The sequence below is a fragment of the Trichomonas vaginalis genome, chromosome III (genome assembly GCF_026262505.1).
Source record: "Trichomonas vaginalis G3 chromosome III, whole genome shotgun sequence".
NCBI lineage: Eukaryota > Parabasalia > Trichomonadida > Trichomonadidae > Trichomonas > Trichomonas vaginalis.
Window position 1 is genome coordinate 22,546,242 of NC_067205.1, and position 15,824 is coordinate 22,562,065.

Genomic DNA, 15,824 nt, shown 5'->3' on the forward strand with positions numbered 1-15,824 from the left:
TCAAACATCTACTGCTCAATAACATACAAATTGTCTGTTAAAGGACCTATTGAAACTAGCAACTGAAAATGTACCAAAGCCACTTATTGGATTTATGAGGATTGTTGCTTTGCCATCAAGGTGACAGTCTAGGCATACCAATAATAAGATTGACGACTATAACTTAGCAACTGACGACAGTGAGGAATAAAGGATGAACGTTTATTTTTAAAGCTTATAAATGAGTTCTTCATCAAGCTCTCGACGAACCTTCACCATCTATGAAACAAACTTTACCAAACGATTATGGAGCACCTATTGAATATTTCTTACGAGCTGCACAATGGCAAAGAGCAGTCTCACCAAGGTTAGGTGTTCCACCAGCTCCTGTCAAAAATAGCATTTGGTCAAGTCCTTATATAAGATATGGTCTCCCACTAGGTTTGCTAGCTACAGCAGGAGCAGTAATGATGTTGAAAAGAAATAAAGCAAATGTTGTAAATAATACTGAAGTAGCTGAAGTTAAACAAACTCCAACACCTTCGCCAAAACCAACGCCTTCACAAGCAAAACCTTCAATGACTCCTGAACCTATGGAAGTACAAACTCCTGTTCAAAAGTCAACTCCTAAACCGACTCCAACATTTAAACCAGAACCTACTCCTCAAATAAATCGTAAAACTCCTGCGTTTCCTTACTGAAAAAATAACGTTATTTTTATTTAATATTAAAAATTTTATTTGATTGAAATGACGACTAAAGTCACTGAAGCAATGAAACAAAAGTTTTTGGTAGAATACATTAAATCAGGAATTATTCCAGAAGGTTTTTACATTCATACTATGAAGGATGGTAGAGTTCAGTTTAGAAAGATAAAGCAACCATTAGATAAAAAGGAATTTTGAGAAAGATTAAACTTCATGAGGACAACATTGCTGAACTTAAGAAGAAGTTAGAAGAGTTGGAGAAAGGAAGAGAGTTATAAAGCAATGAATTCAACAGGGTAGAAATGAGGGTAGAAATGAGGTTAGATCTAACCTTCTACCCTAAATTTAAATGGATGTTTTCATACGTGTGGGAGTGGTGATATCATTTATTTTTAAATAAATGTGGGAACAAAAATATAACATTTCTACTCAGCAGGAATGAGACCCTTACTGACTATGTATTCGTTTAATGCTTGATGAAAACAATGGTACATATTATCGTATGGGTATACACAACGTCTGTTTCCATCGTCGTCGTATATGTAGAGCTCAAATCCAGTCCAACCTTCTTTTGTACAATATGTAGCTTTATTTAAGTATGCATTTATGTAGATAAGGCAAGTTTCTTCATCGCTCCAGAAATAATTTTTGTTCTTTGTTGAAATAGTTTTCGTTCCTCTGCGACCATAAGGAATGTATGCAATGAACTTTGCGTCATAAGGGATTGTAATATATTCAGGGTTTCTTTCATCATCAATGGGTCTGTCTTTGTTAAAATGCATGTTTCTCAGTTTTACTTGAGTTTTGAATAGTTCACGGAAACGTTCTGGGAAAGAGTCATAGTAAATGTAGTCGGACATGTCTTTGTAATGAAATAAAAAATTTAAAAAAAAATAAAAATAAGGTTATTTTTATTTAGTGAGGACGGTAGGGAATTCGTTAGTGAATTCGTTAGTGAAGTCGTTAGTGAAGTCGTTTATGTGTCAGACGGTTTTGTAAATATTTAAGGTTAAGTTGGTGTTATGGTTGTGTTGTAAAATATACGTTACTGGTTTCGTAAAGTGTCAAGACCGCTAAGTGGTGTACGGAGGCGCGCAGTGCCTCAGTACACGACTTAGTCATACTAACTTTTCTATTGTGGAAAGATGGGTTCAGGTAAGACATTTAACCTCATTCGTCATATACTCATCACAGAGCGTTTAGGAAACGACTCTTACTATGACCAAATCATTATATCAGCAACTTCAGACTCTATGGACTCAACAGCGAAAACATTCATGTCAAAAGTTCAAGCCTCGGTCGTTAAAGTTCCAGACAGTGAACTCATTGAATTTCTTCAACGTTACATTCGACGTAAGAGAAAATATTATGCCATCGTAGAGTTCATACAGTCAGGAATGCAAAAGACTTCTGAGGAGATGGAAAGAATTATTGACAAACACCACTTACGTCAGTACTCAGGAGTTTACGATATGAAACGACTGACAAACTACATTCTATCAAAACTTTCAAAATACCCCTTCAAAAAATATCCTTCAAACACTCTGCTCGTTTGCGACGACTTCGCCGGAAAAGGTTTAGTTTCAAAGCCTGACTCACCATTAGCTAACATCATAACTAAAGTCAGACATTACCATTTAACTGTAGCAATACTTATGCAAACATGGAGGTTTTTAGCTTTAAACATAAAACGTCTCATAACTGACTTCGTTATCTTTCAAGGTTTCTCACGTTATGATATTGAACTCATTTGGAAACAGTCAGGTATAACATTACCTTTTGAAGAAATTTGGGAAGCATATAAGTCTCTCATCTCTCCTCGTTCATACCTTGAGATTCATATCATGACTAATACCATTAAAGTCAAAAATATTCCATGGGAACGACCAACATTATTTTAAAGCTTAACCTTCAATTGACTGATGGTAAACAAATTCTATGCATCTCTGTCGCCATTTCTGTTAATATTTTTGCTGTCATTCATATCATCCACTTCTCCATCCGTTAGCTTTTGAGGATATGTGTTAGAATAGCTGTTCTTAAATGAAGGCTTTTCACCTTTGAGAGCATAAACTCTATAACTTTCTGCATACTTTATGTTTGAACCTCCTGAGCCATCATTGACATAAATTTTTATAGGCTTCCACCCTTTGTTCATATTCCTGCTTCTTCCCTTTGCTCTTTTGTTCAGTAGTTCTACATCTTTATACACAGCTCCTGTCTCAGTGAATTCAACAATATTTTCATTCGTTAGCTTTGCATTCAAACCCTTGTCGAGTATATTGTTCATTTCATACATATAAAAGGTTTTTATTCTATATGAAATGAGAAGTAAGTCCATCTTAGCTGGTGCCGTTAATGTTCCAATTGAACCAACATCAAATGTTGACTCACGAACGACAAACAATATTGTCATAAAGAACTATAGTTCAGAGTGTTTGAAAGAAAAAGAACCAGATCTTAAGTCGGTGAATTTAAACACAGCTTCAAACGCTAACGCTACATCAGATGTTAAGTTAGAGTATCCACCACTGGACCAAGTTCTTTCAAGAGAAGCCAACGACAATCCTTACACAAATGTTCAAACAAATCCTTCAGATAACGTAGACCATTACCTTCTTCAGTTATATCAAACTATCTTACTCAAAGACGATAAGAAGCTTTTGACAAATCTTATAAGCAAGAACCAAATAATTCTAACAAAGGAGGACCTTGAAAATGTTATATCACGAATAACAGGGAAACAATGTGTCATTGACTATCTCGACCCTGAAATCGAATGCTGTGGTCAAACTCCACTATTCATGAAAATAGGTAACATCCGCATCATTGAAACGCCAGGTACTCCAGGAGTTGAGTTTAAGTATAGATATTCGAACGAGTATACAAAACTATCTACTGACTATAAGCTTTGTTTGAAATATGTTTTAGTAAATTAAAGCAGTCAGCCAGTCAAAAAAATTTCAAGTTAGCAATTTGTAATATCTATCCAAAACTTCTTCAACAGTATCGAACTCATCTTCATAATGCAAACCTAATCTTATTGACTTGGTGCAGTTTTCACTAACACAATATTTTTCTGTTCTCTTGACTGACATAACTAACTCATTTGTTTCATCAAACAGCAACAACCAAAGTTCATGACCTAATACATAACATTCATACTTTATATTTTTAGCTCTGAGTTCTCTTGTAAGCCGTCGCATTTAATATTTTCTAAAAAGTCAACTTCAACAGTCATTCGCACTGGTGCCTTCAGTTCTACAGGCTCTCCTTGAAAGTCAACAAGTCTGAATTGCATGTCTTTCAAATTATGAGGACTAATGCGAACCCATTTACCTAAATGAGTTGCTATGACAGGAACGTTTGGAATGAACATTGAATTGACTGCATAACAGAAGGATTTATATTCTACTGAACCTTTACTATTAACTCCTGAAATGCCTGTGACATTAGCTATTTTAGACTCAATGTACAAACAATTACCATAACATACGTATGGAACAGATTTCATCTCAATCGTTTTGTCAACACTTTTCAAAGGAAATGTCATATGGTATGCTCCCAGAAGCAATTGAACTCTATGACTCATTCGTGTTATCTTAAACTCCTTCGCATAACTGAACTTCAATGTTCCCTCAGAAGAGAGTTCGACATCTATGTTGTCAATAGTTTCTTCATTTATGAGAGTATCTATGACTCCAGCAATTTTATCTATTCTATACCCAGCTCTGTTAGGAAATGTTATAACACTTCTTACACCATCTATTTCAATCTCTATGAAATCTGTTTCATCTGTTATGACAAAAGTTGCGATAGTATTGAAGTCAACAACTCTGAAAGCAAGTGCTTCATTCTGAAGTCCTAAGTTTGTTTGTAGCTTTACTGTCCCGTATTCGTTTGGGTCTGTACTTTGCAAATAGAACAACATTTTATTCTCATTAAAATATGACTATTGCTGCATATGCGTATGAAACAAATGAAGCAAGAAGAGCACACGAATTAGTAAATGAAAACTCAACATTAACCAATGAAGGCAATGATTTAGTCATTGACGATGGAAAAACTAAAAAAGTCATTGATTTCGATACTTTTAACACTTATGACCCATTCATTACAACAAGCAAGGTTCCCATCATAAATGATGGAACGGTGCAATATATAAATTCTACAGTAGATGCCTCATTAGTGAAAGTATTAAATGTTCTCAGTGAATTGTTAAAGAGCTTCCGATTTGACGACAACATTAAATGCTTAAAGAATTTAGTCATGAATGAGAAACAAAATCTCGGCGTTGCTGGTAGCAGTAATGATGTACACCTTATGACATTAGAATATTATAACGAACATAAAGATGAACTGAAAGGAGAGAAGGGTGACACTGGACCTCAAGGACCTCAAGGAATTCAAGGACCTCAAGGCGAAAACAGTTTGGATGGAGAAGATGGAAAGGATGGAAAAACTGCTAAATCATGGATATGGGACCTTATAAATACTGGTTTAACAGCTGGTTCATATGGAGTTCTTCAATACCAAATCGGAAAGATATGGGCAGTACTTGGTGACGAAGCTTTAGATGACGTTAAAGATGCTTTGAACTTCATTTCAAATGGTTCGGATACTATTAAAACTTTATCTGGTTGGATGCAAGAAACAAGGAGTCAAATAGATACTGTAAGACGTATAGCAAACAATGCACGTACGGGATTGGATACTTTACGAGAAGCACAAAATACACTAAAGGAAGCAAATGATATTCTTGGCTCAGTATCAGACATGCATGAAGATTGGCTTAAAGGTATTGACAAATCTTTAAAAAATCACAGTCAGTCTATTGCTGACTACAAGAAAAGTATAGATTTTTTACATAGTGCTATGGACGTACATGATGGAAGTATAAGAACTTACTTAATGCTAACAATAACTTACCAGGAACTATTAAAGCATTTATAAAGTCCTTTGTAAAACCTGGTGCTCTAACATTTAGGTCTTTGAGAGCAAGAGCATTGAAATCAAGAGATGCAGAAACTCCAACAGAACCTACAGAAGGAACTGAAACAACAGAAACTCCAGAAGAACCACCAAAACCAACAGCTAATGAAATATTGTTCGAATATTTTCCAAGGTACTCTGTTCTCATTGCATACATTCAAGAAATACTTAAGAAAGCAGACTTGACTTTAGGAGATGATGAAAGTTCTGTATATCTTTCGTTCCAGTTTCAAATAGCAGAACTTTTGAGACAGATATGCTTAATGTATGACAACATCTCTGATTTCACAAGATATGATGACGACCATGACCCCGAACACGGTGAAGAAGAAGTTTTACAAACATCCATTAAGACAGGAAAGGTTTTAACACAAAGTCTCATTATTGACACCGAAGATGGTGAAGTTGATGTTCTTCAAGAGCTGAAGAAAAATACTTCTGAAGGAGGTGGTGGTAGGCATGAACTTGAAATAAATGAGATAGAAGAGAAATTAGCCGAAAAAGCAGATATAAACCATGTTCATTATATAAGTTCAGATGAACAGTTTATAACGGACTACCATGGATATTTAACACAGGATGAAGAAATGAAGACGAAGATGTTAATGAAAGAAGATATAAATTCATTCGTGCTGAAGGTTATGACATACGTGTACTGTACAGTATGACACAGGTAAAGCACCAGAAGCATTTGGTTATAACAATGAAATTTATGCTTCATACTTCTTTGTTAACGGTGTATTAGTTGAACCAAGATTTATGTTGAGAGTTAAGGCAAAAATAACTTTTGAAGATGCTATTAAAAGTAAAGCTGACAAAGATGAACTTGACGCAACGAACAAAGTTTTGAAATCTCATAAACACAATATCTCCGATATAAATGAACTTCAAGCTACATTAAATAGTAAAGCTGACAAGAACCATACACATGAATCCTTCACTACTGTTAGAGCAGACGACATAATATTGAACTATACCCTTGGTTCAAGTGCACCTTTAGAGAATCCAAGTACAAGCGTAAAAGATACTCTTAATAGTTTAGATAGTAAATGCACTAATATTGAAGGACATGTCAGAAACTTTGAAACATATGAACTACCAACGCTTTTAGATAAGAAAGCTGACAAAACTTATGTGGATGAAGAACTTGAAAAGAAAGCAAGCAGAGATGAACTTAGTTCGTATACTAGAGCAGAAGATATAGCAATAATTCAGAAAAGTATTGACAAAAAGGCTGACAAAAAACATTGGCATTATACAGTAAAAGGAGGTAAGGGAGTGCGCGTTGGTTCAGATTATTCTGAATATCTTGAAAGAACAAATGAAACTAAAGTCATTGACGGTATAACATATACACGTTTCAACAGAACTAAGACAGAAGTACATTATGAAGTTCATAGAGAAGATATTCGTGAAAGTTTTGAATGGAATGAAGAAATATGGTCAGCAACTGCAGAAATGGATATGATTTTAAATCCAGAGTTTTTCATTCAAATCGTTGAAGTTAAAAACTATGAAGATATAATGGAGGACAAAGCTGACAAAACAGAGCTTCAAACATTAAAGACTGAAATACTTCAAACATTATATCCTATAGGCTCTATTTATACGTCAATGAACTCAACAAATCCAGCAAGTGTTTTAGGTTTTGGTACTGGGAACAGATTGTAGACAAATTCTTATACTGTGCTAACTCTTCAAAGCAAACAGGAGGCTCAAAGAAAATTAAAGAAGCAAACTTACCTGCGCACACTCATACAGGAACTACAAACTTTTCTGGCGACCATAGCCACTCATTAAGAGACCACCCATTATACAACTCAGACTATAAAGCTGGCAATGATGTTTTATCTCCATCTTATAACAATTCAGCAAAAAAGACTTTTCGACCAACTGAACCAGGAGGAAATCATGTCCATACTTTCACAACAAATCCAACAGGCTCGGGTGAAGATTATATGCCACCATTTATGACTGTATTCGCATGGTACCGTCTTGAATAAAATCTTTAACTTTACATAAATGAGCTTGAAAGAAGTATTCGAACAACATCCATGGAGGTCATTTAAGAAGTTCAATGAAGCAGCAAAAAGTTGGGGATTTACTAACAGAGCTGAAGTTAAAAAGTTCTTTGACAAAAATGTTGTACATCAAACAAAAATAAACCCTTACGACTACTTTTTACCAATTTACTCCAACACTCCTGACGCATACCAATTTGACACTCTCATTCAAAGCAGAAAAGGAGGACATAAACCATTCCTCATCTTCATTAATGTTAACACTCGCAAAGCATATGCATATCCAATGAGGAATAAAGGAACTCGTGAAGTGTTAAGAGTTTTACAAAAGTTTGTAGCAGAACATAGCCCAAGTACTTTAACATCAGACCAAGACAGTGCATACCTCAGCAATGAAATCACAGATTTTCTCATTAAGCATAACATAACTCACTACACTACTGAAGACCATAACCATAACATACTCGGCATCATAAACCGCTTCATAAGAACGCTCAGAGATTTAAACCAAGAGCGAGACTTTACCGAAGAAACAATGAAACATTTTCTCGAAGTATATAATTCCTCAACACATTCTACAACAGGACATACACCAAATTCAATGACACAACAACAAGAAGAAAAGTATATACAAAAGAAACGAAGCCAAACACAAAATATCAGAAATTCAACACAATTTACCTCATTCCTGGAACAAAAGTTCGTGTAGTTCTTGACGACAAACCGTTGACAAAGAAACGTTTAAGGTTAAGTCGAAATTATTATATCGTAGACTCTACGCAAGGTAATGGATATCTTATAAAAGCTGCTGACGACTCCATTGCATTTTACCCTCGACATAAATTAGTCGAAAGTAGTAATGGCAAACTTGCTGAAACCATTGACGAAGCAAAGCGAGGAGTGGTTATTGAAATACTTGGCTACAACATAAACGATGACACTTATAAAGTAAGATATGAAGGAGGCGTTGAAGATGTTATATCATCTAAGAACTTGAGAGAATCTAAACCAACTCATCTGGGACCATTAGAGCGGGAGTACTGGAAAGATAAAAACATGCCAGAAAGAATAAGAAAATTCTTCTAAACTTTTTCATTAGATGTAAATCAGACATGAACGAGAACAGTCATGATATCATTAATGGTACCATTTATTTTAACATTAAGACGCAAAGCGGCGGGGCATAGCCCATGACCAAAAATAATGTTTAGGGTAGATGGGTATATCTAACCTCATTTCTACCCTCATTTCTACCCTCATGAATTTTCATGAATTTCCTTAAGATAGAAAAAATAAAGTTAGTTTTATTTTTATTTATTTTTTTATTTTGTATGTAAGAACAGAAATGTCAGTCGAAGCAAAAACATTCACTAACAAATATAATGGCGAAACATTCACAAAAGGCACTTATAACGGTATTGAAGTCTTACGTAGAGACAAGGATGGTTACATTAATGCAACAAATATGTGTCAGCAGTTTAGGAAAGACTTTAGAAAGTTGTTGGAAAATAAGTCCTGGGAAGAGTATTATAAGGCATTTTGTGAAGAATATAGCAACAGTCCGAATTCCGGCGGTTGCTTTTTATACAAAATTCATGCAGGAATTCCTGATGAAATCAAACAGGTTAGAGGAACGTATGTAGACCCAAGACTTATAAACTATATAGCAATGTGGGCTTCTCCAAAATATTGCATAGCAGTTGGAAAAATTATGGACTCCATAGACAAGAAAGTTCATGAGAAATTAGATGAAGAAGAACTTGAAGATACAGTAGAGAATGCTAAACCTTTGTTCGAACAAGAAGTTAGAAAAATGCGCGAAAAACAATTAGAACATGAACGTGAGATATGTTATGGTTATAGAGATTCTCCATACGAACTAGACCAATGGGAACAAGAAGATTTAAAGAGAGAATTTAGAGAATATGAACTCGCTAAGATAGCATTAGAAGCTGTAGAAAAGAAGTTAAAAGTTTGGGGTCGTTTTGTACAAAAATATTGTGAGTAAATGAACTCATTATTTTTGCTGAATTCGTGAGATTCTGAGTAAAATGGCATATGGCATGTGTCAAACCGTTGAGCTTTCACAAAATTCCAAAAATAACGTTTACCATGTAAAACGGTTATAAATAATGAGGGTAGAAATGAGGTTAGATATACCCATCTACCCTAAAAATTATTTTTGCTGAATTCGTGAGATTCTGAGTAAAATAATTTTTAGGGCATGTGTCAAACCGTTGAGTTTTCACAAATTTTAAAAATTGCTGCGGAAAGTTCGTCAAAAAAGTGAAGGTTCCCGATGGTTTCAAACCGCCATACTTTACATGAAGATAGTTTACAATGTCAACTAAATATCATGTACGATAGAAGTTTACATTTTGTAAAGTAGAACGATAGAATTTCCTGATGTCAGTCAGGACGCGAACCGACGTCAGTCAGGACGCGAACCGACGTTAGTCAGGATGCGAACCGATGTCAGTCAGGACCCATCCTGAAGTCATTCCATAAACCTTTCAATTTCGAAGATTTTGAGAGCATTCCATACCGACGTCAGTCAGGATGCGAACCGACGTTAGTCAGTAAATTTTATCGTCCAACTTTACAAATGTAAACTTCTATCGTTCCAGTACCATATTTTCTTCGCTAGGGTCTAACACCAAATAGATCCTTTGTACTTGCAAATTCAATGCTCTCTCAATTTTTTGCAGAAAAGGAAAAAACCTGAACACCATCGGAACTCGAACCAAGGTCCTCGACACTTATGACAAAGGTGTCCATACCACTGAGCTATGAGCCGCTTACATATTTTTAGTAAAATATCATATATATGTTATATATGACACTTTTCATGCAATGAAGGTTATGTTGAAAATGACCAAACTTCATGAAAATCATGAATTTTTAACATTTCTTTAAGACAGTGTTGTAAACAGAAATTCATCAAAAGTGACACCTCAGAAAAGCTAAAATATTGAATTTTTGGCACTTTTGATAGAGCACGTTTTTAAATATTAATTAAAGTAAATGTATATTTTGTAATGATTCTTTTTAATAAAAAATAAAATTTTGAAGAAGAACACAAAATCTTCTGAAAAATAATATCACATAAACTCATATTATTTTCTAATATATAACTATTTTATATAAAAATCAAATTCAATGATCTTAAAAGCGAAGGATAAACCTCAAAATTTACGAATATAATGAGTGGGAATATAATGCTTATCTATCATAAAACCATATGAAATATTAATTTTTGCTTTACGCCTAATTTTTGACGACAATTAGCAAAAAATGTTAAATGTTAACACTCAGTCCATTTGAATATGAAAAATAAAATTGACTTTGATTAAATGTTTTTATTTATCATGCAATTCTTCTTGCGACCAAAGATTTGAATAAAATTTCAAAAAATAAGATAGCTTAAAAAATAATATACGGTAGTGTTTACTAATAGATGAATAGTATATAAATTCTATTAAAATGGATTTGATCCAAAAAAATATAAAACCAAAAATAATTGTTATAATTTAAATGGGGTATTATTATTGTCGTCTGGTGGTTTTAGACGACAATGCGAATTTTCAAATAATAGGATTTTTAGCCAGATAAAGAGCTACTCCATATATCGAGATATAAAAATTGCTCACATTTGCTCACATTTTGGCACTTTTTTTGTACGTTTGTCAAAAAATTGTGAGGAAGATCTCACAAAAATAGTCAAAATGTGAGCAAATTTTGAGAAGTGCTCACATTTTGACATACGATTATTTTCATACGTTTTTTTGATGAATTCTAATAAAACTTCATTACCACTTTCAGAACGAAGCGTAACTTTTCAGCACGTAACGCTCTATCATGTGTAGTGACATATTATTCAAAAAAACTCAGATTGCTTATCTTATAATAACAATTTCATTAGAAAAAATGCACGATTTCACGCTAAAACTTTGAAGCAATTCTTAAATTCGGATAAAAAATCGATATGTATTACACTTTAAACTTCAAAAAATGGTTCAAAATTTAGACTTAGTTTATCTTAACAATATAGCAGATTTTAAGCCGAACAAGTAGGAGTAATAGAAATAGCTCTTGAAAATAATTACAATTAGTAATATGTAAGTCAAAGTTCGAGTATTCTAATAAATAAACGTTCCGGATTTTCTTTACTACAAGAATCAATACTTAATATATAGAAGCAACAGTAAAAACTTATTAGAGATTCAAAAAGAAAGTTGACTAAAGAGAATCTTTTTATATAAGTAATTTTATTTTTTTGAAATACGAGATCGAATAAACATGTATTTTATTTTATTACTATAATAATACGTTTTTACATAGTAAGAAAGTTTAGAGACTGAAATGAAATTAAAAATTGAGAAAAAAATAAAGCTTTTCTATAAAAATTCATATTAATATATAGTATAATGATATTACAATTTATTGATCAAATAAAAAGAATATTTGTTGAATAATTTCTGTTCAAATTAAAAGTTCTTCAACTTACGGTAAATCTATCTGCCTTAAAAAGTATTACGATATTATGCAAAGTCAATTTTCTCCAAAAAAATATTTGAAGATGATACTTTAAGTATACCAAAAATACAAGAATTTTGAGAGAACTCAATGAATTTTTGTGAAGGTGGAGTTAAATTGAGAAGATTTTTGGTCAGAGAAAAACAAAAATTACTATCTGATAAAATGGTATTAAAATGAAAAAAGTTTAAACAAAGGAAATGAAGAATTTATATTATATTAGAATTTAAAGAGTAAATATAAAAGATTGAAAGAAAGAATAATAATAGGATTCTTGAATGCAACATTTGGAATGATGTTTCCAGTTGTAGATGTGTTAAGCAAAGAGAGATAATGATAGTTTCTTGAGTTTTGAGTTAAGCTTGTTGTAGATGAGAGAGAAATTTTGACGAGACTGAGGAACTTCATTTGGAATGATGTTTCCAGTTGTAGATGTGTTAAGCAAAGAGAGATAATGATAGTTTCTTGAGTTTTTGCAATTAACCATCCTCAATGACTATTGTTTTAATATAATTTTTAAATTTTTTAAAACTGACATTTTAGTTGTATATTTTTTCTAACAAAGGTACATTCACTAGGCGATAACAGTAAAATGGGATGAAAATATGATAAATAGCATCCCTATATAGTGCCAAACAATATTTATACGGGCCAAAAAAATTGGCTAGAGATTTGGCGAGTTATAAAACTTAGAAAATTGAGAGGGATTTTTATTTTTGAATTTTTTTGGAAAGTTAAAATTGCGATTAAAAATCGATTTCCAGGAGAACTAAGCATCTCATCATATATTTAAATCGATAAAAATATTAAATAATAGTTGAATAGTATAACAACGTGAAATTATGGCTGAATCTACAGAAAAAATGAACATATTTGACATTTTTGAAAATTCATACGTTAGATGGTGACAGACTCATAAACTATACTTTAGCTAAGATTGATATATGGTTTCAACAACACATGGTTAAAATTGTAAAAATATTTTAGATTTCAAAAAGATATATATGGTAATATAATGGAACAAAGTCAACAAATAGCATGTTAAATATGTTATAATTAACTTTTTATTAGATCCAATAGTAGATATCGAATGGTTTCCAGCTTTATGGTTAAATATTTTCTTTTCGAGCTTCTCTTTAACTGTTGTATTAAGGTTGTAAATTTTTGATGCTAGAAACTATGGAATCTTCTTTGCTGCTGCATTTTTCTTGAGAGTTCTTGCAATTTCGAATAGATCTGCGCATTGTATGAAATTGAGGCTTTAAAATATCTTGAAAACAGAATAGGACTGCTTTTCCAAAGGAATGCTTACTTGTAAATCAGAGAGTTTCAAAATTGAGAGCAAGATTATCATCATAACTTTCGATTTTGCTGCGAAAAAGGAAGACAAGTAATTAACAAATCATTTACTGTTGTTCATCAAAAGAAGAAAACTTTGATAACAACTAATGATGATAAAATCAAGCTATCTTTTAATATTTTAAATTGATAAGACATTCAAAATATTTGAATGGTTTAAAATATTTTCTTTTAATTTCTATAAGATATTATCATGATTATATAATAAAATTTAAATTTTTATTCAAAAAGGCAATATTTCAAACTTTTAATTTCAAAAATCTTAATTCTGCAATAAGTGTATTTAATTGTAGCAAATTTAATGATCCTTCGTCATGCTTAGCAATTTGGAACTCATAAATTAATGATTTCTTCAAGTAAAATTCTGCATTATTTCAAAAGTCAATAATTCTCTAGTAACTTTTCTTCAAACCCTAACCATTATATTATATATATAATGGAGAATAATTGCAAAGAAAGATAGCCGAATTTACTGGGTAGTTCTTGTGATGCGAAATAATTGCAAATTAACACATAGTTTTAACAGCATCAATCTCTTTTTGCTCTCATTTAAATGCATTCGCACACTTTAATTTTGAAATATAAGAGTTTTGGAAATTATCAAATTTATCTGCTCAAATACTATAGATCTTCATAAGTGTTAATAGAATCACCAGCCTTACATATAGTGTTTAATATAATGATGCACATCATACTGGGATTTATTCCTTATTCATCTAGTTATTATAAGATTTACAACCCCATGAAAATTTAAAATTTTGTCAAAAATAGTGAATGTACCTTTTTTCTAACACAACTATCAATAAATTGTAATATCATTATACTATATATTAATATGAATTTTTATAGAAAAGCTTTATTTTTTTCTCAATTTTTAATTTCATTTCAGTCTCTAAACTTTCTTACTATGTAAAAACGTATTATTATAGTAATAAAATAAAATACATGTTTATTCGATCTCGTATTTCAAAAAAATAAAATTACTTATATAAAAAGATTCTCTTTAGTCAACTTTCTTTTTGAATCTCTAATAAGTTTTTACTGTTGCTTCTATATATTAAGTATTGATTCTTGTAGTAAAGAAAATCCGGAACGTTTATTTATTAGAATACTCGAACTTTGACTTACATATTACTAATTGTAATTATTTTCAAGAGCTATTTCTATTACTCCTACTTGTTCGGCTTAAAATCTGCTATATTGTTAAGATAAACTAAGTCTAAATTTTGAACCATTTTTTGAAGTTTAAAGTGTAATACATATCGATTTTTTATCCGAATTTAAGAATTGCTTCAAAGTTTTAGCGTGAAATCGTGCATTTTTTCTAATGAAATTGTTATTATAAGATAAGCAATCTGAGTTTTTTTGAATAATATGTCACTACACATGATAGAGCGTTACGTGCTGAAAAGTTACGCTTCGTTCTGAAAGTGGTAATGAAGTTTTATTAGAATTCATCAAAAAAACGTATGAAAATAATCGTATGTCAAAATGTGAGCACTTCTCAAAATTTGCTCACATTTTGACTATTTTTGTGAGATTTTCCTCACAATTTTTTGACAAACGTACAAAAAAAGTGCCAAAATGTGAGCAAATGTGAGCAATTTTTATATCTCCATATATCATGCGTGTTTGCATACTATATACATAGACGGAATTGATGTTCTTCCTTTATTTAGGTACCGAAACATGCTTGAAAAATCTATTTTTTAGACGACAATAATAATTTTGTCACTTTTTCCAGACGACAATAAAACATCCTCAATTTAAATGAAGAAGTAATTTAAAACGATTTTATTTATGATCAAATTTTATATATTTTTTTGGATCAAATCCATTTTAATAGAATTTATATACTATTCATCTATTAGTAAACACTACCGTATATTATTTTTTAAGCTATCTTATTTTTTGAAATTTTATTCAAATCTTTGGTCGCAAGAAGAATTGCATGATAAATAAAAACATTTAATCAAAGTCAATTTTATTTTTCATATTCAAATGGACTGAGTGTTAACATTTAACATTTTTTGCTAATTGTCGTCAAAAATTAGGCGTAAAGCAAAAATTAATATTTCATATGGTTTTATGATAGATAAGCATTATATTCCCACTCATTATATTCGTAAATTTTGAGGTTTATCCTTCGCTTTTAAGATCATTGAATTTGATTTTTATATAAAATAGTTATATATTAGAAAATAATATGAGTTTATGTGATATTATTTTT

At 31.8% G+C, this 15,824-nt stretch overlaps 4 protein-coding genes and 2 pseudogenes across 6 annotated transcripts, besides 4 other annotated features; 5 read left to right on the forward strand and 1 right to left on the reverse strand.

The window, feature by feature from the left end:
* Positions 1–1,815: part of a mobile genetic element that runs on past the window's edge.
* Positions 1–15,824: part of a mobile genetic element that runs on past both edges of the window.
* Positions 286–680, forward strand: TVAGG3_0745540 (annotated as a pseudogene). Its single transcript has one exon. A coding segment is annotated over exon 1 (395 nt).
* Positions 1,112–1,546, reverse strand: TVAGG3_0745550 (uncharacterized protein; the record flags this gene model as incomplete). Its single annotated transcript, XM_051245008.1, has 1 exon — positions 1,112–1,546. One exon carries the CDS (start codon positions 1,544–1,546, stop codon positions 1,112–1,114), a length of 435 nt encoding a protein of 144 aa, XP_051091595.1.
* On the forward strand, positions 1,832–2,587 carry TVAGG3_0745560 (protein of unknown function, DUF4106 family; the record flags this gene model as incomplete). The annotated part of the gene is made up of 1 exon (XM_051245009.1): positions 1,832–2,587. One exon carries the CDS (start codon positions 1,832–1,834, stop codon positions 2,585–2,587), a length of 756 nt encoding a protein of 251 aa, XP_051091596.1.
* TVAGG3_0745570 (organellar and viral DNA polymerase type B) lies at positions 4,635–5,580 on the forward strand (the record flags this gene model as incomplete). The annotated part of the gene is made up of 1 exon (XM_051245010.1): positions 4,635–5,580. A coding segment is annotated over one exon (946 nt), but the record flags the coding sequence as incomplete, so codon positions are not given.
* TVAGG3_0745580 lies at positions 7,701–8,785 on the forward strand (annotated as a pseudogene). Its single transcript has one exon. A coding segment is annotated over exon 1 (1,085 nt).
* On the forward strand, positions 9,045–9,707 carry TVAGG3_0745590 (uncharacterized protein; the record flags this gene model as incomplete). Its single annotated transcript, XM_051245011.1, has 1 exon — positions 9,045–9,707. One exon carries the CDS (start codon positions 9,045–9,047, stop codon positions 9,705–9,707), a length of 663 nt encoding a protein of 220 aa, XP_051091598.1.
* Positions 10,621–10,658: a mobile genetic element.
* Positions 11,330–15,210: a mobile genetic element.